The 25638-nt window shown below is 40.1% G+C and overlaps 1 protein-coding gene across 1 annotated transcript in view; it reads left to right on the plus strand.

The window, feature by feature from the left end:
* FMN1 (formin 1) overlaps positions 1 to 25638 on the plus strand; it is a 414557-nt gene that overhangs the window by 201155 nt on the left and 187764 nt on the right. Inside the window, 2 exon segments of the mRNA XM_004751031.3 lie at positions 20201 to 20973; positions 25426 to 25576. Coding sequence (XP_004751088.2) covers positions 20201 to 20973; positions 25426 to 25576 — 924 coding nt within the window.

Below are 25638 nucleotides of genomic sequence, written 5' to 3' on the forward strand. Positions count from 1 at the left end.
CCAGATGTTGCATGTTAAGACAACTTACAGTGAGTGAAGGATTGGGTGTATTAGTTGAGGTGAAATCACCTTGGACTCATTTGAATGTGTGATAATTTGTAAAGCCATAAATGAGCAACTGCAGACTGAAAGAGCTGATCTTAGATTCAAGGTTAATGGTTCTCATCTTTCTTTCCTCAGTGCCCCTAAAGGAGGTACCATGCTCCCGGGAGGACAGGGCTCCTTACAACCGGTAGAATCCACCAGCCAAGGAGATTCACCTTCTGGTTGCTACTCCTTAGCAGTTAAAGGGCTATGCAGGCAGCTGACAGAAGTACCTTGACTAGAAGTGAGGTCTTCTCCCAGGCCAGTGCTCTCTGCCAAAGGTGGAGAAAGTGCCATTTAAGTGGTAGGCAGGAAAACCATCATGCAGCTTATGTATAGTGGGTGGTACTGAGCCTATGCAGAGGGTTAACAGAACATGTTTAAAACCAAAATCTTTGAATGCACCAACCAAATTAAGCATGAGTCTTTGAAGAATATGCAAAGCATTTGGAAGAAAATAAGGCCACCTCTTTGAAATACCTCATTCAATTTCAACTTTTTGGCCAGCCTATCACCTTTAGAAGGTTGTCTAATACTTTTCTGCTCCTTTCCTCTCTCTTGTCTCTGCAAGATTTCCAATTGCATCCAGGATTTATAAATAGAGCTTGAGAGATTCATTTGTAATTTTCAGATGAGATTGTTGTAGACTTGTGAGATATGGATCAGTGTCCAAATTGACTCTGCTGTGACCTAGACTCAAACATTGGATTCCTACAGCATCACTCACTTCTTGCTCATTAGCAAACTAATTGCCTTTAAAAAAAAAAAAGAAGAAGAAGAAGAAGAAGAAGAAGAAGAAGAAGAAGTGGAGAGACAGAGGCTGCCAGCTATCAGGAGTATCTCTTGGAGTGATTTTACATTTTTTCCTCCAACATGCAACCAAATACCACCCATAACAAAAGATTGTTTTTAAAATACCATTACTGAGAAACTGTAAATGTGGCTGGAGGATTTTGCCTAGCAAGCCCCTTAAAAATTATCTTTTAAAACCAATTACATCTAGACACAGAAAAACAAATTTTCCTTCTTTATAAGCTCCAGTTTTAGTACCTGATGCACAGGTACATCAGGTTTGGATTTAATCCGACACTTTTATTCTTACCTGTGTTACATTCCTATGAAAATATGAAAAGCACATGAAAGAAAAGTAAAAGAAAGTGATCGAGAAGGAAACGCATTTGCTTTTATATTTAACAACTAGAGTTGAGATTATGGTATGTTTTAACATAGTAAATTTGGACCAAGAGAAATGATCTTCACATCCCTCTTTATAAAAACCAAAATTCCTTTCTTTCAAACCCCTCTACAATTCTAACCTGTTTCATGTGTGTATCAATACTGTATCAAGGGCACACAGTCAGAAAGCTTTCCACTGCTCTGACGTGTGTAGAGGGAAAGGTCGTAGTCCCAACACTGAGATTTCCTTGAAAGCTAAGTATTTAAGTGTAAGTAGCTTGGAGTTATTTGGAATGGATGACTGCTACAGGTACTGGAGCCAGTTCATTTATTCATGGAGGGTGCATGGCCCAAAGCTGGCAGGTCTGAGCTCTTGTAGCTGATAGACACATTCCATGAAAGAGCAACACGTTGTTGGTATAAAACACTCCAGCAGGCATACAGTTTGAGGGACTTACATAGCTGTCCCTGTATCATCGTTAACTTGTGCATATAGTTATTAAATTCTGGATGACTTGTGAAGAAACCATGTAGGAGTTTTCAGGTAATAGTGCCCCTTTCTTTTCACATTATTAATATGTGCAGCCATAACATTTAAAATAGAAAAATTGGTCGAGAGAAAATTATAGCCACCTCAACCTCTCTGTCAAAATAAATCTGAAGTGACATTTCAACTTTGCACAGAATAGTTAAACATTTATTTATAAGCATTGCATGAATGATGCTCAACGTTTGATTGCTTAGAAAATAAGAATTCTGACTTAAATTCATATCGTGCAATTACTGGAAAGCTGAAAAATATGATTCTTGTAACAACGATCCTTTCAAAAAGCCCAAATTATGGAGATGAGGTTCAATCAAACATAATATAGTTTAATCTAAGGTTGGGGGGTAGTGCAGGAGGAAAACAAGAATGCGGTTTGTCCGTATTCCAGGAGGAAAGAATCAAGTAAAAATGAGATCTGTCTTTTCCAAGCTATTGTGTACGTCGTACTCGAGTGTAATTTCACACGCATCCTGATGTTCCAAGTATCATGACACATCCAATAATCAGAGTAAATGTTCTGCCAAACCCCATTTATTGTCTTAACTGCTAAAGGCAGTGAGCACCCCGGATTTAGGAATATATAATTAATATCCCGATTAAAAAATAAACCCACATAGAGGATTTACATTTTTCTTAAACCATGGTTACACAAGGAAGAGATCGGTTTTTAAATATTACCTCAGATCTTTGTGAGCTCAAATTAATCAGTGTGATACTTGGCCAAAACTGTTTTTAAAAGTGATGTATATTGATGCCCTATGGTCAGGGGGACTTCTCGGTGGAGATTTAGAATTCCCTGACCATTCTTCCAGGCCCCTCTGCTTCCAAGAGGAGGCACTACAGATGTGCTTTGTCACCCGTTTGCTACCCACCCATATACATCTCAATTGCAAGGACTCCAAATGAAGCAAGCACAGCTCTAGAAACATTTCTGCTTCTTCCCAGATAGTCTGTAGCTGGGTATGTTTATTGAACTTGATCGCTAATGTACAGAAACTCAGAAAGAACCTAGCCACCTTGAAGAAGAAAGCAGTCACCCACCTTGTCCAAGGTGCTGTTTCAAGGCTTCCTGTCAATCAAGGCATTTCTAGGACCCCTTTCCCTGTCGCTTTGGTGTCTGTCCCCGTGAAGGAGGGTTGGAAACTAAATCCTAACACTTGAATCCACGTGGTATAACTCCTATTTGTGACTTCCTCAATGGTTTTTAAGTGTAAATATGATTAGGAACTATAAAAATTCATGCCAATAACTGTGTACATTCAAAATAATGGCAATTATTAATGTCTTTGGGATAGAATGTTTATTTTGACTAATTTGGGGTCAGTTTGTCAACTCTCTTCTAGGACCTGTGCATACTGTAAAGTAATAGAGTCTGGAAGTCCACTGAAGGAGACAGAGTTAACCAGGTCCGGATGGAGATGGACCTGACGCTTTGGACTTACGAATTTCATGAGGCTTGTTGGAAAGAACACAACCCCACATTGGATAGGCATTTATCAGCTAGGGCCAATTTAAGGGGAGATATCAGTAATCATACAAATGAGGGGCTACCATCACATTTGTCACGGGCTTTGCATGGGCCCTGCTTGGGGTTCCTGCCTCTTCCTCTTCCCTTTGCTAACTGACTGCAGTAGGTTTATAGGCACAATAGCTGTAGGGACTTTTTAGCTAGGGACATTGGGAAATTCATTTATTCAACAACTATCTGAACAACTATCTGGCTTTTACAGACCAGGTGCTACTCTTGCTTCTAGGACTGTATCTGTGATCAAGGGAGACCAAACGTAAGTTCTCTTAGCTTGTTTTAATTGAGGTATTTGGAAGACGGAAGCAGGAAGGGAAGGCGGCAGGAGGCAGAGTCACTGCAAGGTGGGAAGAAGACCCCGAGAGTTATGCTCCTCAGAGAAAATAAGAGGGGTGGTTCTCAAGTTCAGCTGCAGAGTCCCAAAGGAGAATGAGGAAACATCCACCAAAGTGGGTAACTCAGGGAGCCATTAAGTGTGGTTTTCATGAGCCTTTTCAGTAAAATGATGGTGATGTAGCCTGGATTTTGAGAAACTGCACACAGGGTACGGTAAAAATGCAAAGACAGCAGATAGCTGTGAATCTTTTAGAGTATGTCAACGAACATAATGGGAGATTTTTTTCTTGAGGATGGGGCAGGGTTGAGGCAGGTGTTCTCATTTTTTGTGAGGAGGGGGCAGATATGAGAAGCAGGACTTGAGCACATTTTAGGTAGAGGTAAGTAGGCAAGAGGAGATTCCTGTCAATGAATATGTGAACTATTGCTTGAGAAAAATTTTGACACATAAACATTGTGTCTTATACATCCTATATATAGGCAACATCCTAGCTTTTTGTTGTGTGATACAATTCTAATGTATTTGAATGTCCATTCTCGGGGCATTTGGATTCTACTTAATGCATTTTTTTTTAATTTCTTTTCAGTGTAACAGTATTCATTGTTTTTGCACCACACCCAGTGCTCCATGCAATCCATGCCCTCTCTAATACCCACCACCCGTTTCTCCCAACCTCCCACCCCCCACCCCTTCATACTTAATGCATTTTATTAAGAAAGAAAGGATGACTTTTATTTAACCGCATTAGGTTCACCTTTTTTCCTAAGGTCACCATCTAAGCATATGTATCAACCCACATACAGGAGATGGGGATGGGTTGTGCTAGTAGCTTCCAACTGACAATGCACTGTAGACCCAGCTAGTTGCTATGAATTGTATCTAATATTAAATAAACTCTGCAATATTTTTTAGTAAGAGTTTTTCTTGACTTCTTCTGGCTACATTATCCTGAGATTCTTTCACCTTCCATGAAAAGTATATTAGGGAGCAAGATAGGTAATGTCATTCTCGTTTTACAGAATAAGTTTGCAGCCTACAACACTGATGGGATAATAGGCCTCCTACACCTTAGAGACCCTGTAAGTATAGGAGGAAACTGCTCTAACTGCACTATGCAATAGACTGTTTTGATAGTTTTGTGGGCCCCCCACCCCCAGTCACAGAGACACCACCTATCAATCTATCACAAACCCAAGGCACACTTTTAACCTAATACCCTGATCCTTGTTCTGGAGGCTTGTTAAGGGAAACATTAATAGAGAAAACTCTTCAAGTTGACCTGGGACTAGAAGACATTAGGTCCTTGTTACTTACAGAAGCAGAGAAGTAGGATCTTTTATCCTTGAAAATACTTGGTGAACAACTAGAGTGAGAAAATCAGACTCGTCATAAATAACGTGATAAGAAAGAGATTGACACAGGGGAAGTCATGAGACATCACAGTGTTAAAGGCATTGGAGCATCCTGCCCAGCGTTCCGAGCTCTCAGTAGACATTATTCATTCCTCAGCCATGTTGTCACATAGTGAGGATGTGAGAGTGATGCTGAATGTGTTGGGACTGTCTTAGATGGTCCACCATTAACCCCCTCCCAGCCCTGACCAAGACAGAAATTTCCACAACCTGGGCCACAGGTGTGAAGATGCTACGGCATTCATGAAAAATCTTGAACTTCTATGTTAGGGAAGCTGGACCTTTTTTGATATTTGTTTTTGATATTTTTTAGCTGCTTTGGGGACTCATCTAACACTATGTCTATTGTGATGCATTTTCTCAAGAAGAGGAAGATTTTGTTGCAAACAAAATCTTGCTTGGAAGTCCAACTGATGAGTGGCATTTTACAAGTATATATTTATTTTACAGTCTCAAATGTATACATATTACTTACTATAATGTCAATCTGTAAATACTTTTTAAATTGAGATTATTTTATGCACAGTGAAAATCTCCCTTTATAGAGTACAAGTTTTGACAAACCCATGCAGTCATGTAACCATAACCACAGTCAAGGCATGGAACATTCCATCACCATAAAAAATTCCTCTGTGTCCCTTGGAAGACATCCTCTCTCCTGACCTCAAGCCTGGCAACCATTCTTGCTTTTTCTGTCCCTATAGCTTTGACTTTCCCAGAATGTGATATGAATGGAATCGTATAGTATGTGGCCTTTTGAGTCCAGCTTCTTAACACATTTGAAATTCATCCATATTGTTGCAGCTAATAGTAGTCCATTCCTTTTTATTTCTAATTAGATTTTACCTTTGTGCATATACCACTATTTGTTTATCCTTTCCCAGTTGAAGAACATTTGGGTGGCTTCCAATTTTTTCAGTGTACTAGGGTCTTCCACAAAAACAAACAAAAAAAAAAACAAAAACAAAAACAAAAAAACCTAAACTAATAGGGTGTGTGTGTGTGTGTGTGTGTGTGTGTGTAGAGAGAGAGAGAGAGAGAGAGATTTCTTTTAAGGAATGGCTCATGCAGGTATGGAGCCTGACAAGTCCCAAGATCTCCAAGGTGAGTTGACACGCTGGAGACTCAGGAGAGTGGGTGCTATAATTCCAGCCCGAAGGCCCCAGATCTTGAGACCTAGGAGGAGAGAGTGTTGATGATTCCATTCCAAGTCAGGAAGAGACTAATGTCTCTGTTCGAAGGAAGTTAGGCAGGAGGAGTTTTTTCTTAGCAGGAGGGTGAACCCTTTTGTTCTATTCAGGTCTTCAACTGACTGGATGGTACCCCACCCCCATTAGGGAGAGCAATCTGCATTACTGAGTCTACTGATTGATACAAGTGTTAATCTCATCTAAAAACACCCTCAAAGAACACCTTGAATAATGTTTGACCATATAACTGGGCGCCCAATGGCCTAGTCAAGTTGACACACAAAATTAACGGTCATGTGTGATTATTATAAAACTGCTGAAAATGTATGTGTGTGGATTTTCATGTTAACATGTTTTATTTCATTTGGGCAAATACTTAGAAGTGGGATTGTTGGATCACATGGAAAGTGTGTATTTAGCTTTATAAGAAACAGCCAAATTGGTTTCTCAAATAGTGATGCCATTTTACATTCCATTCCCATTTGTCACCTAGGAGAGTTCCAGTTGTTCCACATCCTCCCCAGCCCTTGGTATTGTCAGATGGGACAGTTTTCCTCTCTCCCCTGCTTCCTTTTCAATAAATATGTAGTGGTATCTCATTGTGGTTTGGTTAAGGGATGTTGAGCATCTTTTTTATTTGCTTAAATGTTATCCATATATGTTCTTTCAGGAGCTATTTGAATCATTTACCTGTTTTGAAAGGGAGAGGTTATTTTAAAATTTTTTTAAAGATTTTATTTATTTATTTGACAGAGAAACAGAGAGCCCAAGTAGACAAAGAGACAGACAGAGGCAGAGGGAGAAGCAGGCTCCCTGCTGAGCAGAGAGCCCGATGTGGGGCTCGATCCCAGGACCCTGGGATGACGACCCGAGCCAAAGGCAGCTGCTTAACTGACTGAGCCATCCAGGCACCCCTTAATTTTTGTTTTAACAGAGTTCTTTTTATGTTCTGGGTACAAGTTCTTCGTCAGATACATATTTTTCAGATAATTTTCTCCCAGTCTGAGGCCTGTGTTTTATTTGAACAGTGCTGTGCCAAAATCCAATTTATCAATTTTTGTGATGGATTGTGCTTTTGATGGCATATTTAAGAACTCATTAAGATTACACTTACTGTGTTGAGGGCACCTGGGTGGCTCAGTTAGTTAAGCTACTGCCTTTGGCTCAGGTCATGATCCTGGAGTCCTGGGATCGAGTCCTGCATCAGGTTCCCTGGTCAGCAGGGAGTCTGCTTCTCTTTCTGTTTCCCCTCTCATGTTCTCTCTCTCAAGTAAATAAATAAAATCTTAAAAAAAAAAAGTACACTTACTGTGTTGAGCACTAAGTAATGTACAGAATGTACAGAATTGTTGAATCAATATATTGTATACCTGAAAGTAATGCTGTGTGTTAATTATACTAAAGTTAAAAAAAAAAGAAAAGAAGCTCTGCCTGTACCAAGGTCATAAAGGTCCTCTCACATGTTTTCATGAAGATGCTTTTTTAAGAAACATGAATTCAAATTTAGGAGTTTTAAATTTAGAATATTAAATAAGCCATGACATCCAAATACTTTTTTTTTAAATCTTACTAGAAGAAAGTCACAAGAATCACATTTTATAAAATATATAGTTAAAAATGGAGAGTTAAAAACATTTTCTCTTAAAATCCTAAGTTTGTATTCAGTTAAAACAATCCCTAAGGTTGAAACATGTATCACAGGGAATTTTTACAGTTGAATTAGTAACAACTAAGAATGGCTGAAATTATTTGTAATCATACACATCACTCTGCCAAAAAGCACCAAGTATAAATTTAAATGCCCAAATATCCTGTTTTCCTGCTCATTTCTTTGCTTGTTATCAAATAGCAGACTGTTTTGCCTGCACAGAGCAGATGAACCTGAGCTCTGGCTCTGCTTAACTGAATATGGTATCTGTGCTGTAGCAATATACTTCCATGCATAAGTGCAAGACTTAATTTTAAAACAGAAAGAGACCAGTGCAGAGTCACAACTTTCCGAATCAATGAGATTTGTCTTCAGAGCATCTGAGTAGATCCTAAAACATGTCATTGAAAACTTTGTATTCCCCAATTGCCAGAAAAATCAAAAAGAAAAGCATAAATAAAGCCAAATACCTTAGTACTAGATGTGCTGTTAGTATTGAAATGTGGTTTTTTGGTATAATTTTATTTCTTAAAGCCCTTTTTGTTTTTAAGCTAAATACCCTTTTAAAATAACATTTCAACTTAGTGTTTGCAGAACTGCTCAGTTCTGGAATCATGGATCCCAAAACACCTGGTGTGTAAGCCTTCTGATCTTTTTATACCTGTTTATTTTACAGAGGAAGACAATAGCCAGAGATAAGAAGGAAACTTGAGGTTGTACAGCCGTCTTATACTGAACTAAATCCAAGCACTCTGACCACTATGTTAGTGTTTTTTCCATTAGGAGACCCAGTCTCTCCAATTATAGAAGAAAATATTTCTCCTTGGGTCCATTACTTAGAGAATGAAGACAATCCTTAATTTTGTGAGCCCTTTTCTGGCATCTCAACTTATATCTTGTATAATGAGTGTGCCTTTTGGCTGGGGTGAACAATTTTGGGAAATTTAAGACATTTTCCTTCTAGTTTCCTTAGAGGACATGTCCTAGGCCAGAGCCCAGGTCTTAATGAAAAACATGTAAACCCTCTTGTTTGTTTTCCTTGTCAATTAACCTATAATTTTAAATCCATTCAATGGCAGATTTATCAAGTGACTAATCCTTAGGAAGACTCAAAGTGGCAAGGAGAAGGTGGTTGTGGCCTAGGCACACATCATTGGTCATTTGTTCAAAAATGTTAAGGTAGGAAGCCAAATACCTCCTTGCTATTCAGGGAGTTTAGTTATACATGTGGGCCTGGGGTGGACTATTCCTGTGTAGTAGAAGCAACATGAATAACCTGTGTTATGTTTGCTGGACAAAGCAACTGGTGTGGACCTTGGTTTTCTTCAAATCTCAAGGGAAATGTTATGTGTCAATAATAAAAATGTAAAATCCAAGGCACCTGGGTGGCTCAGTGGGTTAAGCCACTGCCTTCGGCTCAGGTCATGGTCTCAGGGTCCTGGGATAGAGTTCCGCATTGGGCTCTCTGCTCAGCAGGGAGCCTGCTTCCTCCTCTCTCTCTGCCTGCCTCTCTGCCTGCCTGCTTGTCATCTCTCTCTGTCAAATAAAGAAATAAAAATCTTTTTTTTTTTAAGATTTTATTTCTTTATTTGACAGAGAGAGAGATCACAAATAGGCAGAGAGACAGACAGAGAGATGAGGAGAAGCAGGCTCCCCGCTGAGCAGAGAGCCCCATGCGGGACTCGATCCCAGGCACCTGGGATCATGACCTGAGCCGAAGGTAGAGGCCCAACCCACTGAGCCACCCAGGCACCCCAGAAATAAAAATCTTTTTTAAAAAAATGTAAAATCCATATAGCTCAGCGTTCTTGAAAATTGAAACTGACAAATATCTCTTCTCAGCTAGAATGTCTCAAAGTATGGGTTGTTTCTTAAGTATTGCATTTCTCTGACACTTTTCACAAGAACTGATGTATTATATGTGCTCATTAAAGCTTTTTGAACATTAGATGGTAGAGAGACTTAGGTATAAGTGAGATAAAATTTATTTCCAGTCTCTCTCTTCATATAACATGACGGTGAAGAGTAAGTCCATAAGTAGGAATTTGTGACAATCTCTCCCCTGGTCCTCTTCTTGTTACTAGAGAGCTATGACTTTGGGAAAGAGGTGGAAAGTTTTTTTCTAATTCGTAATCCCAGAGTTTATGCATGTCACCTTTACTTTTAGTACCAGACAGAACTCAACAGCTAGCCCCTCCTCATGTGCTCCCACTTGATAATGCTATTTAAGTGACCTGGTACTTCTCACTTCCAGAAAAAAATACACAGTTTGGGGGTATTTGAGGCAAATATACTTTAGGAATCCACTTGACAGTTTCCAAAATGATACTATGGGACATAGGATGGCCATGGCCATAGAGTGACCATAAGATGGTGTCCCTTCATAGACAGTGTGTGAGCTCAGAAGGAAATATTCAAGTAATTGCCATAATTACTTGAAGAACCTCAGTTTGTCACACATTGAGGACCAGGATTTACCATCTATTGCCTCTAAGCTCCCAGGTACTCTGCAGTGGGTCATACATACGTTACTGGACTAGCTGTAATTCCAGTGGTGATAATAATACAACATAAAATTCCAATTCCTTTCTCTTAATAGAGGAGTTAGCATGTTGGCTTATTGCCTAACCATGTGCAGTCTTGGGTTTGCTCATTAGGTTTAGAATTACTTTCTGCAAAAATGAAGTCTGAAAATCATTGTCATGGATATCCCAAGGTACGTCTATTCTGTGAATTATACTACATTTAGTGATATTAATAACTTAGAAATAAAACATTACCAGAACCTCCTGTGAGTAATGATTTTTTTTTTCTTTTATTCCACAAAAGCACTCTGGCTGCAATTAAGTTTTGTTTTGTTTTGTGTCCCAGGTAGGAACCGCAGTCCAGATTTCAAAGCTTTTTCTGTTTGACTTCCCCGCTACTTCCTTGGATGATGATTCATGGTTATATTTGTTTATTTTTGAAGTATATTCCTGAATCCTTATAATAACTATCATATTGCAAAAATAACATATGACTTTATCTAAACAGCAAACTGAGCCACTGGTGTGTTTTCAGAGCCCCTTAATGAGTCTGTTTGAACTTGTATGTACATTTGCATTAATAATGAGTGTTGGGACTTTTTATATGGCTTAGACAATATTGTGCTTTAAATCTTTATCAAGCTTTCAAGAGCAGAGCTATATTCTAGGAAGTTTTGAGAGGAAGAGATATGAAGTCTGGGTGTGAAAATTATAGTGTTTTAGAACTAAAGGAAAATTTACTAAGTATTTTAGATCTCTCATTTTAGGTATTAATAAAATGTGGATTACAGGAAGTAAATTATTTTGGAGGTACAAGTAGCTAATGACTGTGATAACCAGAAGCAGAATCCAGATTTTTTGACCCTCAGCCAGTGCTTCCCACTTACCTAGGAACCAAAACCTTCAGATCTATTACCCATTGATCCAGTTCTTTTCCAGAAGGATGGAGGGCAAATATTTTAAGGAAAGCATTTGTCAGAAAGTATCTATTTTTGTGTTGGCATTCTGATTTCATAGTATTAAATGGGAAGGATTATTAATAACTGAGGATCTGGGATAGGGTGGAAAAAGCTCTAAAGTGAAAAGATCTGAATTTGAATCTGTCTCATGGGCAATTTGCTTACTGTCTCTATGCCCCTCTTCATTTGTAAAACAGTTACGATACCAGCCTTGTCAGAGGTTGTGGCCATAACTATAAACATTAATGTAATACCGATGCATTGTAAGCCATAGGTAGTATGTAATGTTGTTAGTCAATAATTATTATGGACTGCCTTTTTACACCAAAATAAAAAATAATTCAAAATATTTTAAAGACCTAAATGTGAGACACGAAACCATAAAAGTTCCTTTTTTTTTTTTTTTTTTTGTTAAGACTTTATTTCTTTGATGGAGTGAGACAGCCAGAGAGGGAACACAAGCAGGGGGATCGGGGAGCAGGGAGCCTGATGAAGGGCTTGATCCCAGGACCCTGGGATCATGACCTCAGCCAAAGGCAAATGCTTAACGACTGAGTCACTCAGGTGCCCAAACCATAAAACTTCTTAAAGAAAACATAGATAGACAGTAATCTCTTGGACATTGGCCTTAGCAACACTTTTCTAGATATGACTCCTTTGACAAGGGGAACAAAAGCAACACCGTTGGGACCACCAAAATAAAAAGCTTCTGTCCAGTGAAGGAAACCACCAATAAAATAAAAGGTAACTTACTGAATTAAAGAAGATATTTGCAAATGATACATACAATAAGGGTTAATATAAAATATAGATATAAAGAACTCGCACAACTCAACACCAAAACAAAACACCAAAATAATCTGATTTAAAAATGAACAGAGAACCTGAATAGATATTTTCCCAGAGAAGACCTACAGCTAGCCAACAGACACATGAAAAGTTGCTCAACATCAGGGAGATGCAAATCAAAACCACAATGGGCAATCGCCTCACACCAGTCAGAATGACTAGAATCAAAAAGACAAGAAACGACATGTGCTGGTGAGGATGTGGACGAAAAGGAACCATTGTGCACCTGTTGGCAAGGATGTGAATTGGTGCAACCTGTATAGAAAAATGGTATGGAGTTTCTGCAGAAAATTAAAAATAGAAATAACAGGAAAAAAAAAAAACAACTAATGGCAGAGATAAGGAAGCATCCCAAGTGTCCATCAATAGATGAATGATTAAAGAAGATGTGACATATATATATATATATATATATTCTTGATATATATATATATATATATTACACACACACAATGGAATATTACTCAGCCATAAAAATTAACTAGGCCTTGGCATTTGTGACAACATGGATGGACCTAGAGGCATTTTGCTAAGTGTGGTAAGTCAGAGAAAGATTTTATTTGTGATTTTATTTATATGTCAAATCTAAAAAACAAAACAAAACCCAAACAGTCCCATAAATTTAGAGAACAAACCTGTGGTTACCAGAGGGACGAGTTGGCGGGGAGGGGAATGGGTAAAATGGGTGAAAGGGAGTGGGAGGTGCAGGCTTCCAGTAATGGAATAAACCAATCAGAGGGGTGAAAGGTATGACATAGGGAATATAGTCAGTGGTAATGTAATAAGCCTTGTATGGCGACAGATGGCAGCTACACACTTGTGGTGAGCACAGCCTAACACACAATGTTGTTGAATCACTATGCTGCACACCTGAAACTAATGTCACATTGTGTGTCCGCTGTTCTTCAATTTCAAACATAATTATGAAATACTATTATTTTAGCTCCCATCAGTTTAAAAATGGTAAAGTGGAAAGAAAGAGTGTGAATTTAACGGCAGCCAGATCGAAGTTTCTTTGTCACCATTTTCCAGGCATGGGGTCTTAATGGAAGATAACACATCTCCCAGAAGGTCTGCCTTACAGAGTTGAAGGCACCTCGCACGGGGTCCAGCACACTTGATTTACGTTGGTTTCTTTTCCCTTGTTATCTTGACTGAACATCAGCATGGCAGGTGATTCCCAGAGAGGGCGCCATTTTTACACATGTGTAATTTCACTTCGTACTCGACATCCCGTGCACCTGTGTTGGGTTTTACTCCCAAGTCATCTTAAGTGCCATTTTATCTTTCGATGCCTGTTTACTCCTTCTCCGGCCCAGTCTCTCTATTTATTCCTCCTAGCAAGTTCTAATTATATCATTGTGTCAGATGTGCCTCGTGTTTCGGAGTGTCCCTGAGAAGGCCTCTTAGTTGTAACATGATAGGGTTTATTTTCTGATAAGAACCAAAAAAGAGTATTGATAATAGTTGATTAAAACCAGCTATTGTTAACTTCTGGGGATTTTATCAAGCCCAGCGCCATTCTTTTTATTAATAGAGACTTGTTTTTAGAGTAACAAATGTCAGCCAGCGACATGGGCAATTACTGCAGCCTTTGTGCAGCCTTCCAAAACAAACCGGAAACCGGGATGCCTACATACAGGGCCGTAGAACCACACTGTCTTCTCACTTCACCTGAGCGCTCTGAGGCCCCAATTCCAACCCTTTGAGACACTTGAATGCCCTTGAGCCCTCCTTTCTCTCCTTCCATCTCCTTAGGCTATAATTCTCTGAAGTGGTAAAGCTTCACTGTGCTTCTGTGCCATCCCTGGGAATATTCTAGCTTGCTCCCATCTCGATTGTAGAATTTGGAAGGGTCCCTGGAAAAGACTGAGTGACTCAAGTTGTACAGCAGATAACCTGAATTTTTACTGCTCCTGGCAGCAGCACTGGGAGAGATGGTTCGTAACAACAAAATGCTAACAGATGATTTTTCCACATTGCTTGGCACCATCATGATGTCTTTCATCAGCAGACACTTTTCCACATTCTTTTTGACAGATGTGTTGTGGGGACCAGACAAGCAAAAGTCTCCCTCTGTTGCTTAGGTTTCAGTACAGTGTGTTCCTTCGATGATATCTCTGAACAGTGGTAATGTGAAGGATATTAAAAAATAATGAGGATTTGGTAAGGGGAAGGAAGGACCAGTCCCTGAGGAGGCTGGGGAAGTAGCCTAGAGTCCAGTCCCTAATCAGATTAAAATCACAAATGTGGTTCAATTCTACTAGGTAGTTTCTTATACTTTAGGGAACAGTTTTTAACCTCGTTGTGCAAAGTGCACTGATCTATAATATTTTGAGTTGTTAAAATTAAATGTCAACTTTTAGAAATACCCATACATAAAAATAACCCCCAAACCCCTGGGTTTGAATATTGTAGGCAATAGCAGCTAAGAAATCTCATAGTTTATGTTGTGTGTGGGACTCTCAAAAAGGAAGTGAACACCCATACCTCTCTTTAAAAAAATTTTTTTGAAGCTGCAAGTCTAGGTGCCTAGTAGGGGCACAAGGAAGTCTTGACATTTAAAACTAAGGAAATAGTTCAATCCCATAAGCATTTCCGGATCACTAACAAGCCAAGCAATGTGCAATGTTCTGGAAGTTCAAACATGAATAAGGCACGGTCCCCAACTGCCTGGAGCTTTTAGATTTACAAAGAAGATAAGCAGAAATGACTATAATGGGACGTGAACCTAGCAGGTTCTTTGGCAGCAATGTCAAAGAAAAATTCTTGTCAGGAAGAGTCAAGAAAAGTCTAAGCCAGAAGGTTCAGCTGAACTTGACTGAGTTTTCCTTCAGGGCTTTGGCTAGGTAGAAATGAAGAGAAAAGGTGTCTTAAGTAGTACAAATAACATATGTAGAATCATAGCAATGTGGGGGTTGAATGTATGCTGATTCTGTAGTGATGCGGCACAGGGAAACTATAGAGAAGTATCTGGAAAAGTGAACAGAGAGAGGCCATGTTTTAAGGAGCCATGAGGCACCATGGAAAGCATTTAGACTTTTCTGCTGTGCAGAATAACTATTTTCAATATAAGTAATGAAGGGGTAGTCCCCTTATGGGGACAGGTAAGAATCAGGAAGGGGCTTTTCCAAGTTACACACATTCCTTTGGACCTTCTGAAATGACCCAAGTGGAAGTCTTTGCCAAAAAAGAGTGCACTGGTACTGTGGCGTCATCCTGTCTCAGCCGTGCCTGGAGCAGAGAAAAGATTAAGGACAGGGGCTGTTGATTTCAACTCTGGATGCCCTTTGGAATTCTCTGGCGAGCTTTAAGGATATCAGCCCAAGGACACCATCTCAGATCTCTGAGGATGGTCCGCCCTGCTCATCAGTACTTTTTACAGAGCTCTCTAGGTGTTTCTAATGGGGGAGCAGGCTGACAAGCATGACATGAGACAAATAAAAGTAGTGCCAGTACGGAAAAGGAAGATTATAACAGAATGGTTTAATTGGGATTGTTCTCTTAAGGGTTGTGAATGTGAATCCTTAGAAGGAAATGGATATAGATCACTAGGCGATTGCAAATGGGAAGAGGATGCACTTAAAAATGACAGCAGGAGAAGCAATAAAGTTACGAGCAAAGGAAGGTGGATAAAACATGGACGGCATCTGGTAGATAAAGCTTGAGGAAGACCTCAAACCTCAGCACCTGTCTCCTTTCAAACGAGATATTGGGATGGATGCAGAAAAACAGATTTTCAGCAGAGAGGGAAGCAGGAGAGGGAAATTCCTAGTGCTTCGTATGACCTTAAGATCATTTACCTAGGAAAAAATGGAAGGTTTATAACTATTTTTCTCCCATGTATGAGCATCACATTCAATGTGAATGTAAGGGAGCCTGAAAAGAGAGTCACCAGGGTTCAAAAGCATTACGTTCCTTTGGCCCATCCTCCTCTGTAGTTTTGGCTGAAAGGAACTGGACTTGACATTTCATAAAGATTCCCAGGATCTTGGGCAAACTTTGTCCGGGAAGGAGTACACGATTATCTGACTGAAAGTTCTACTTTGGGTTTGATTCCCCAAATTGCTAATAGTCTTTCTAGCTGTGGTTCTATGTAAAGGAGAGTAAAAATAGCACATAGTTTCCACGTGCAAAGTGGAAAGGGCACTTAATAGAAGAAAGTTGAGAGGAAAACAGGGTTAAAAACTAGCTTTGCCAAAGGTTCAATTATTAGGGTTTCTTATTATAATCCCAACATATCAGTATGGAGTATATGGAAATTTGGTATTTCTTTCTCATATGGCAATTCTTCATATCGGTGTATACAGATTGTAAGGAAGCCACCCATGGAACCTATGCTTAGTGATCTGTCCCCTTACTTTGGGCATTTTCAGGAGTGAAGGGGTGTTGAGAGAAGACAGCATTTGCAAAGGCCCAGATACATGAGTGAGCACGGTCCTGGGAGAGGCAAGATGCTATGTAAGTGTGAAGCCAGGGCCTATCTGGGGAAGAGGCAGGAGCCAAAAGAGGAGAAAGCTGACAAAAAAAAACAGATCAAAGGAGACTTCAGTGTGTCCATGCTAAAAAGGTTCAGTGTCAGGTTGTAAGTAATGGCCAATTATTGAAGAGATATTAAAGAGCAAAAATCTGCATTTATTAAAATATTGTCCTGGAACTAGTATGGCTAAACTGTGGTCAGGAGAATTAGGTGGTTGTTGGCATTCTCTGGATAAACTGATAAACTGAAATAGATAAACTGAAAAGTTGAGGCACTGTAAATGGAAGGAAGAGAATGAATCAGAGACATTAGTGAGGTTTGTTGATAAATAATATGCTGGGAATGAGAGAGAGAAAGCAAGAAATCCAGTATAAGATCCAGGTGTCTGAATGTGATGACTAGGAAGATGGCGATGCCATTAACTGCAGGAAGGAATTTCAGAGGAAGAACAAATTGAGGTTTGACAATGATGAGTTCATGATGAGTTTGAACATGTTGAGTTTGAGGTACTGATTTTTTTTTTTAAAGATTTTATTTCTTTATTTGACGGGGAGAGATCACAAGCAGGCAGAAGGCAGGCAGATGGAGAGAGGAGGAAGCAGGCTCCCTGTCGAGCAGAGAGCCAGGACCCTGAGATCATGACCTGAGCCGAAGTCAGCGGCTTAACCAACTAAGCCACCCAGGCGCCCCAAATAATACGTGGATATTGTTTGTAGTTCTTTTTTTTTTTTAAGATTTTATTTATTTATTTGCCAGACAGAGATCACAAGTAGGCAGAGAGGCATACAGAGAAAGAGAGGAGGAAGCAGGCTCTCTGCTGAGCAGAGAGCCCCATGTGGGGCTCGATGAAGTATTGATTAAACATGGAGGTAGATCAGTCAGGAGGGTGGTTGGAGTGATTGATGACTCTAAGGTCCTCTTGGGAAATAACAGTGTATAGTAGTTGGGTGTTGCTGTACCCTATGAGTACACAAGATGGTTCAGAGAGATTGTGTAGTGTGAGAAGGGTAAAATGGCAAGCAGGATGCCTGGGGAACAACATTTAGGGGATGAATGGAGGGAGAGGAGTCCACAGATTGTCTGGAGAGAGCTGAGAAGTGGGAAGAAATTGGGGGTAGGTAGAAGCCGGAGAATTTCAAGGCATCTCTAACTCTAACAATGTAGCCTAGACGGCTGGATCACTGCAAAATGCTGACCAAATGCAACACTCAGATCACAGGATTTCAATGAGTTGGGGGTGTGGGCCTGGGGGCAGAAGTCAATTATGATTTGCTGAAGGGAGAATGGATGAGAAAATAGATCGAGTGAGAGTTGTATGTTTTTTCCCCAAAAATTCTGCTGGGAAGAAGAGACAGTGAGAAAGGGCAACTGCTAGAACAAATTAAAGAACTCGCCTTTAGGGGCACCTGGGTGGCTCAGTCGGTTAAGCATCAGATTCTTAATTGCAGCTCAGGTCATGATCTCAGGGTCTTGAGATCTAGATCCACAGAGCTCCACATCAGGCTCCCTGCTCAGTGGGGAGTCGGCTTGAGATTCTTCCTCTCCTTCTGCCCCTCCTCCCACTCACAAGCACACTCTCTTAAAAAAAATACAAAGTATCTTTATCTTTGCTTTAGATGGATAGAGTATGGTGCAGGGAGCCCGCTGAGAGCTGAAAGCAAGGTGATGTGGCCACTGGCATCTGGGACAGCAACAAAGAAACAGTAATCATTGTAGCAAACCTATGAGCCACCTACTGTGTTCCAAACACTTCCCTCTCTGTTGTTTTATGTATATTAATTCATTTACTTCTCACCTGCCTTATGAGGTGGAATCTGTTAGTATCTGCATTTTACTTATGAGAACACTGAGGTCCAGAGAGGTTAAACAACCTGGCTGATTTGGGCTCTACCCACTGCACTAAGCAAGAGAGTCACTGAAACAACGTATAGGTACATGTGTCAGCTTCAGCGGCTTCAGAAGATCATAGGTTAAGAGGTAGATGGGACGGGGGTGAGAGGGGACCAAGGTGTTTGCTATAGATACAGGTCAGTTGCGTGATAAAGGGAAAGTCTCTCTGTGGAACATGTCTTTACACCTTTTTCCTATTATTAAGAAGTTGAAAATTGAAGAAAATTATTGGCTCATCAATGTCATCTTAACCTTCTCGGAAGAAAGTTGGGAACAAGAAGCCAGAGTTAGTTTGTTGTGGCAGAACTGAACTAGTCATTGTCATGAAATTGACATGTTGGCAAGCCATTCTGTGGACATTAGGGCTGGGCTGTAGGTAGAGGTGGGCAGGGGTGGGAGGGGGAGATGGTGACGGGCAAGACGTTGAAACACTGATTATCTTGATCGCATAGTTGAATGACACTTGAAATTACTTTCAGGCATTTGGTAGTAGAACTTCTGAAAGATTGGGTAAACTTTTGCATTTGTACTACCTTGTTTATCCAGACTTGCTAAAGCTTTTCTTGGTTTTGTGCCCATCATTCCACAAAGGTGGCATTATTTGGAAATGTGAAAGAATGATTGTAAATCTGTCAGTCTTCTAATATTATCATTAGCAGCAGTACCTAATAGTAACATTTATTCAGATGTCATGTACGTTTCTAAAAACCCTAGAGCTGGCTCACAGTCATTCCCTTTACACTTGGGAAGACTCAGACGTGAAGACACAAAGTTCCTTGCCCAAGGTTGTAGAGCTAGCAAGTGGCTAAGCTGGGATGCAAATCAGGTGGTATAAATCCAGAGTTCAGGTGCCTAACCCTCTATGTTATACATGAAATGGATGGTGTCCAGATTTTACCTGGTTTTTTGGAGTTGCATCAGGGTGCCATGTTCACATGTGAGAAAATCAACTCTCGTTTTCTATGCATTTATGTTGCTTATTTATTACTATCTTATGAAAAATTATGAAACAGACCCAAATATTGATCAGGGACAGCTTTAATATGGAAACTTCTAGAAAATACACATGTGTGATAGCTTCTTCTCGTACCTTTGGTTTCTGCTGTGTTGGCCCAGAAGCCCCAAAGAAGAGGTATTCTAAGGGAGACTTGTGAGGATAGCCAGAAGGATCTCATTTTTTTTTTCTTACAGTTTTCTTTTTCCAAACCCAAAGCAAAAGTAATAGAAGATATATTCAAGCATGCTCAAATTTTTATGAACACTTTGTTTTGCATTTGATATCAAAACAGGGTGAAAATTCTTAGGGAACAGTTTTACTGAAAACCTTAACCCATGGTAATTTTCCCCCATGAGGTCAGATTGGATGAAATTATGCTTCTACTCCAATGGTTTAAGTCTTTGGAAAATTCATAAAGTGAAATTTTATACTTTGTAAGATCCTCAAAAGAACATCTCTGTGTTTCCGTGTGTTGATGTGGGCTGGGCTGCGGTGGCACAGGGATGGTATTGAAGCTTTTATTTCAGATATCTATTTTTTTAAATAAATTGTTTACTTTTTTTCCCACTGCTTTTCTACAGGCTCAGTTTGAACTCCAGGCATTTCACATCCGGGGGGAGCACGCAGTGGTTACAGCAAGACTAGAAGACACCATCGAAACTCTCAAACGAGAGACAGAACACCGATGGCGAGGAGGACGTGAAGAGATGAAAGATGCGTGTATCTCCACAGGTGATGACTGTCCTCCAAAGACCTACCGAAATGTGTGCATCCAGACAGACAGAGAGACTTTTCTCAAACCCTGTGAAGGTGAAGGCAAGACAATCAGAAGTAACCAGATAATACCCAAAAAGCTGACTATCTCCTCTTTGAGTCAGCTCTCTCCCCCAAATGATAACAAAGACGCCCATGGACCACTTCAGTCTGTAGAAGGCCTCTCACCAAGTCAGCAGAAGGCATCCTCTCCACCTCCCGCAACACCACCCCCAGCAGTCGCCCCTCCCCCTCCGCCTCCTCCCCTCCCACCTGGACTTGGACCTTTGTCACCAGTACCTCCGCTGCCACCACCTGTGAGTGCTGGACCGCCACCTCCTCCACCCCCTCCTCTGCCTCCGAGTGCCGGCCCTCCTCCCCCACCTCCTCCTCCACCACCACTTCCTAGTTCCCCTGCTCTGCCCACCAGTGGGGGGCCTCCTCCTCCTCCAACACCTCCAGGACTTGCACCCCCACCCCCTCCTGGACTCTTCTTCGGAGTTGGCCCTTCTTCTAGCCAGTGTCCTCGGAAGCCAGCCATTGAGCCGAGTTGCCCCATGAAGCCTTTGTACTGGACTAGAATACAAATAAGTGATAAAAGGTGAGCTCAACTCCCCCAGCCCGTTCTCAGGTTGTGAATTCCCAGGATTTTGCCCAAGTGACGTTTTATTCTTACCCACTGGATATCTGTGTACTGTGACATTCATTTCTCAGATGCCGTATAGTGAGTACCTTGGATAAACAAGGTTGGAGTGTTGAGAGGGAGAATGTCTATCTCTACCAGGTCTTGTCTGTATTTGCCGTAGACTGATGCGGGGAGGAACAGTGTTTGGAATGTCAGATGCTTCTCCAAGATAAAAGTTCCATTTTACAGACCCTTCTTAGAGAAGAGCCCTGGTCTAAGTCAGAGCCTTCTCGAACATGCCTACAGGTAGCAAGTGAGCACACAGACAGACATAGAGCCTGGACCTATAGCTGTGTTCACTGAAGATTTTTAGAATATCTTTCTTGTCTTACGATGGGATCATCAGTCTTATGATCTGGAGACTTACCAGGTGTGTGTAATTTTTCAGGTTTTATTAGAAGAGCCAGACATAGCTGAGTCCTTAGCTCTTTAGCACAAAAGGGAGTCAAAAAATAGAATATCTCTGCTTGAACTCTCATTCCCCTAACTCATATCCTCACATCTTAAACCCTGTTGCTCAGAGAAGGAGCCAGTAGAACACATCTAACATTTGTATAGCTTGTTAAGCTGGGTCTGTGCGGCAGGAAGATAGGTTGGTGGGAAACTTCCATTCAAACATATTTGAATTTAATTTCTTCTGCCTCATTTCAAAGTCTGTCAAGAGGACAGTGAGAGAGATCTTGAGTTGCTTCTTGATAATCTCTAGATTTGAAGTTCATTTGTTTGTGAAGGACAGCAAATAGAGAACACATTTTTAAACACACATTTTTTTTTTAAGATTTTATTTATTTATCAGAGAGAGAGAGAGGGGGAGAGAGCGAGCACAGGCAGACAGAATGGCAGGCAGAGGCAGAGGGAGAAGCAGACTTCCTGCTGAGCAAGGGGCCCCATGTGGGACTCGATCCCAGGACGCTGGGATCATGACCTGAGCCGAAGGCAGCTGCTTAACCAACTGAGCCACCCAGGCGTCCCATTAAACACACATTTTTGAACTTACTCCTCAAATCAGTGTGTGGTAGTGAATCTTTCAATTTATCTAACATTTTATATATGGAAGGCAGGATATTAAACAACATAACATGAAATTTACAATTATAAAGCAACTGGAAACTGCTATAGGAGGAAATCACTATAAACAACGCATATGGTGAACTGAGTTGATTATGTGCTTCATATTGGCTCCTTTCCTAACCAAAAATAAGGACCAGGAGTTTATGTTTGGAGAATCTTGATACTTTTTTTTTCTAAATGCAGATGACTTATTATTTCCCAAATGAATGGTTAAAAAAAAGGAAGAAGATCCCAAAATAGCTATAGTACTAGTATTCCTTTTTGTCTCATTCAAAACTTAGATGACATTTCCTAAGAAATTGTTTCCCAGAATCTTTATATGGTTCTGTGTTCCCTTATTAGTGTTCTCAAATTAATGTACAGACATTCCAGAGTGATGAATCCCACCTGTCAGCCCTGGGGTCGTGTGTTCCGACAGCACATGGAACTGTTCCACACCTGTGCCTCACTAGCCTGCCTCCACTCCATTCCCCTCAAGACTCTGTAAACAACCAATATCCTAGACCACAGCAGTGGTGTGACAGTACCGCTGGGAGATATGGGCCCTTTGCCCACTGTTCAAGGTGGGACCAAGTCAGGCTGGAGATAATCATCATTTTTTTCCCTCCTTATGTTTTTGGCCATTTTGAGAAAGAAAACAATTACATCCTCGGGCTCTTATTAATTTCATTATAAGGTTAGGACTTCAGTTCTGAGCAAAACAAAAAATAGATGATGTACTGAGTTTCCCGCATGAGGACTGCAAGATAGCCGCTTCCCTCTGCACCACACATTTAGTGTCTTTTATCATGGGTCCCTCAAAACGGTTTTGTACCCTCAGACCATGAGTATTTCTTTTAAACTAAAAGGCTGTAGAGATTCCGTGTAGTGTTCATTTTTGAACTAAAACTATTTTGGGTGTGTTTTTTTAAAAAAGAGAGGAAATGGTATTTTAGTTTTCTGTCCAAGCGGAAGAGTAAGCGCTGTGTCTAATGCATGCACGGTAAATTTTGGTCTAGGTCTTCCGGGGACCCAGGAGTAAAATAAGATTTTTTTTTTCCATTTTATATCTACTGCCTTTTACCTACTTGATTGCTTTTCACTACTAACATGAACTGATTTTTAGCTTTTGCCATTTTGCATTCTTTTTGTTTAGTGGCTTCTAGAATAGGGAAGAGATATTTTGTTAAAGAAAAAGAGATCCTCATCTATCTACTTTTTTGGTTTCCTAACAACTATCTATTTTCTAGTATCTTCTCCTCCTTCCTCCCCATCTCCCTCCTGCCTCTGCCATTTCTCCCTCTCCAGTCCCTCCTTCCTCCTTCTTCTGCCTTCCTCTTCCTCTTCTTGTGAGCTAGATTTGTATGTTCAGTGGTCAGAGAGGAAGTGACCATTATAACAGATGAGCTGGTCTGTGAGAGAGGCCTTGTGACTGCCCCACAAAATGCCTGCTGCCCCCAACTCACTGACAGGTAGTAGTCCAAGATTCTTTTTTTTTTCATTACTGAACATGCCTTTTCCATAGAGACAATGTAGTAAATGGTGATGAAGTGTTCAGCCTATCAAAGCCAATTTACTCTAGAATATGAGTGAGTTGCTGCCTACTCATATGAACCTAAAGCTCAGAGTCCTTGGAGCTGGGTCCAAGCAGTACAGGTGCAGGGTTGGAGGATGGGGGGTGGGAGACGGATGGGTCTGAACAACTCCCCCTTTGTATCTTATCACCTCCTTCTACACACCCTCTCTTCCGCTTCCCAGAACATTCATGAAGCCCAGACCAGCAGCCCTTAACAGGCTGCATGCTCCAAAATGCCCTGGTTCTCTTCTACTAGTAAAATCCCCCTTCCTGAGTGCCGCTGAGATAAGCACTTAACAGTGTTCATGTTTCAAATGGAAGTTAAGTGAGTGGCAGAGGTGGGCGGCTGAGGCAGGAGCACTTGGATGGATAAACTCTGCTGCAAGTGTTCTAGATCTTGGGTGATGATTTCACAGGCATTCATTATACTCTCATACGTTATACATGTCACACATATACTCTTAAATGGCTCAAATATTATGAAAAAGTTAGAAGTGAATCCTAACAGATGAAAATGTTTATATTCCATGGGACATGTAGAAAATGTGGACACACAGATCTGAGAAGTCAGTTTTCCCAACTGTTTTGAATAAGAAAATTGCCTTTTTGCACCCCAAAATTTTGTGGACCTCTCCATACAATAATAGTTCTTTTAGTTTTCAATAATGGAGAAAATACATATTAAAACAAGATTAGGTACGTATAGATATTATGGATCATATATAATATATTTGAAAAACAATGAATGTATAGATGAAACATTGTATTTTTTTGTGTCTATGCATATTAAGAGTGTTTAAAAATAAGGAAGTAGACACTTGGGGGGAAAATGTGTTCTAGCTGTAGGAAGCCTGGATGGTAACCCTTCCAAGTTTGGTCTCAGAGGCAGTTCTTTTCTACCTGATTTTCCATATCTTCTTCTCTTTGTTTCTCAACTAGTGCCCCTGTGTTTTGAAGATTGAAAAAAAAAAAAAAAAAAAAACCCAAACCCTAGAAACAAAATGTACAGCCTTCCCATGTCTGCTTTGGTGGAAAGCCCCGTGGAGGCCAGTACAATGAAGATTTTTGCTTTCATTGTTAAATACGGTTGTGAAGGCAGAGTATTTGTAAATGGGCTCAGTCTATTCACAAATTATTATGGATCTTACCCTGAATTGACCTGAAGGAATCCTAAAAATGATTTTTTGAAGTGTAAGAAAAAGTCCAAAGAAAGGGTTAATCTTTATCTTACTAGAAGGTATACAATTTTATTCTTTTTAAGAATTTTTATTAAGAATTATCCCATCAATATCTCAGAATTGGTTATCTTTTCAACATTTATATGATGTCCATTTTTACCCATGATGGAAACGCCGTAGACTAAGGGAAGAACAGCTTATATGGCTTCAATCATGTGTATCCCAGGATTTCTGGTCCCACTCCCACATGGTTTCTCTAGATCTCTCTTTTCTCTCTTTGATTGTTTCTAGTGGTCATTCGGTTTTGAAAATGGGTGTTGGTTTTGATGTTCTGTGGTATATCTTGACATAAAGAAAAAAAAGTGTAACATGAAAAGGCGTTCTTCAAGCTTTTTTAGGAGGAGATATATTTATAAACATACAGACATTTTATATATATATGTGTATATATATATATATATATATGTATCTTAAATGAGTTATAAAGTGAACTAGAGATTTCATTATATTCTGTTCCCTTCTGTTTTGATTTTAATGGTTAACTTGTCATTTTTCTCTTTTAAGCCAAAATGCTACACCGACCTTATGGGATTCCTTAGAAGAACCTGATATTCGGGATCCTAGTGAATTTGAGTATTTATTCTCCAAAGACACAACTCAGCAGAAGAAAAAACCTCTGTCAGAGACCTATGAGAAAAAGAACAAGGTCAAAAAGGTACTGAATGATGATAATATTCATTGTATTTTTTGGTCATATGTGAGAATTCATTATGTGCT

This window comes from Mustela putorius, unplaced genomic scaffold, assembly GCF_011764305.1.
Source record: "Mustela putorius furo isolate JIRA1106 unplaced genomic scaffold, ASM1176430v1.1 tig00003898_pilon_pilon_pilon, whole genome shotgun sequence".
Taxonomy (NCBI): domain Eukaryota; kingdom Metazoa; phylum Chordata; class Mammalia; order Carnivora; family Mustelidae; genus Mustela; species Mustela putorius.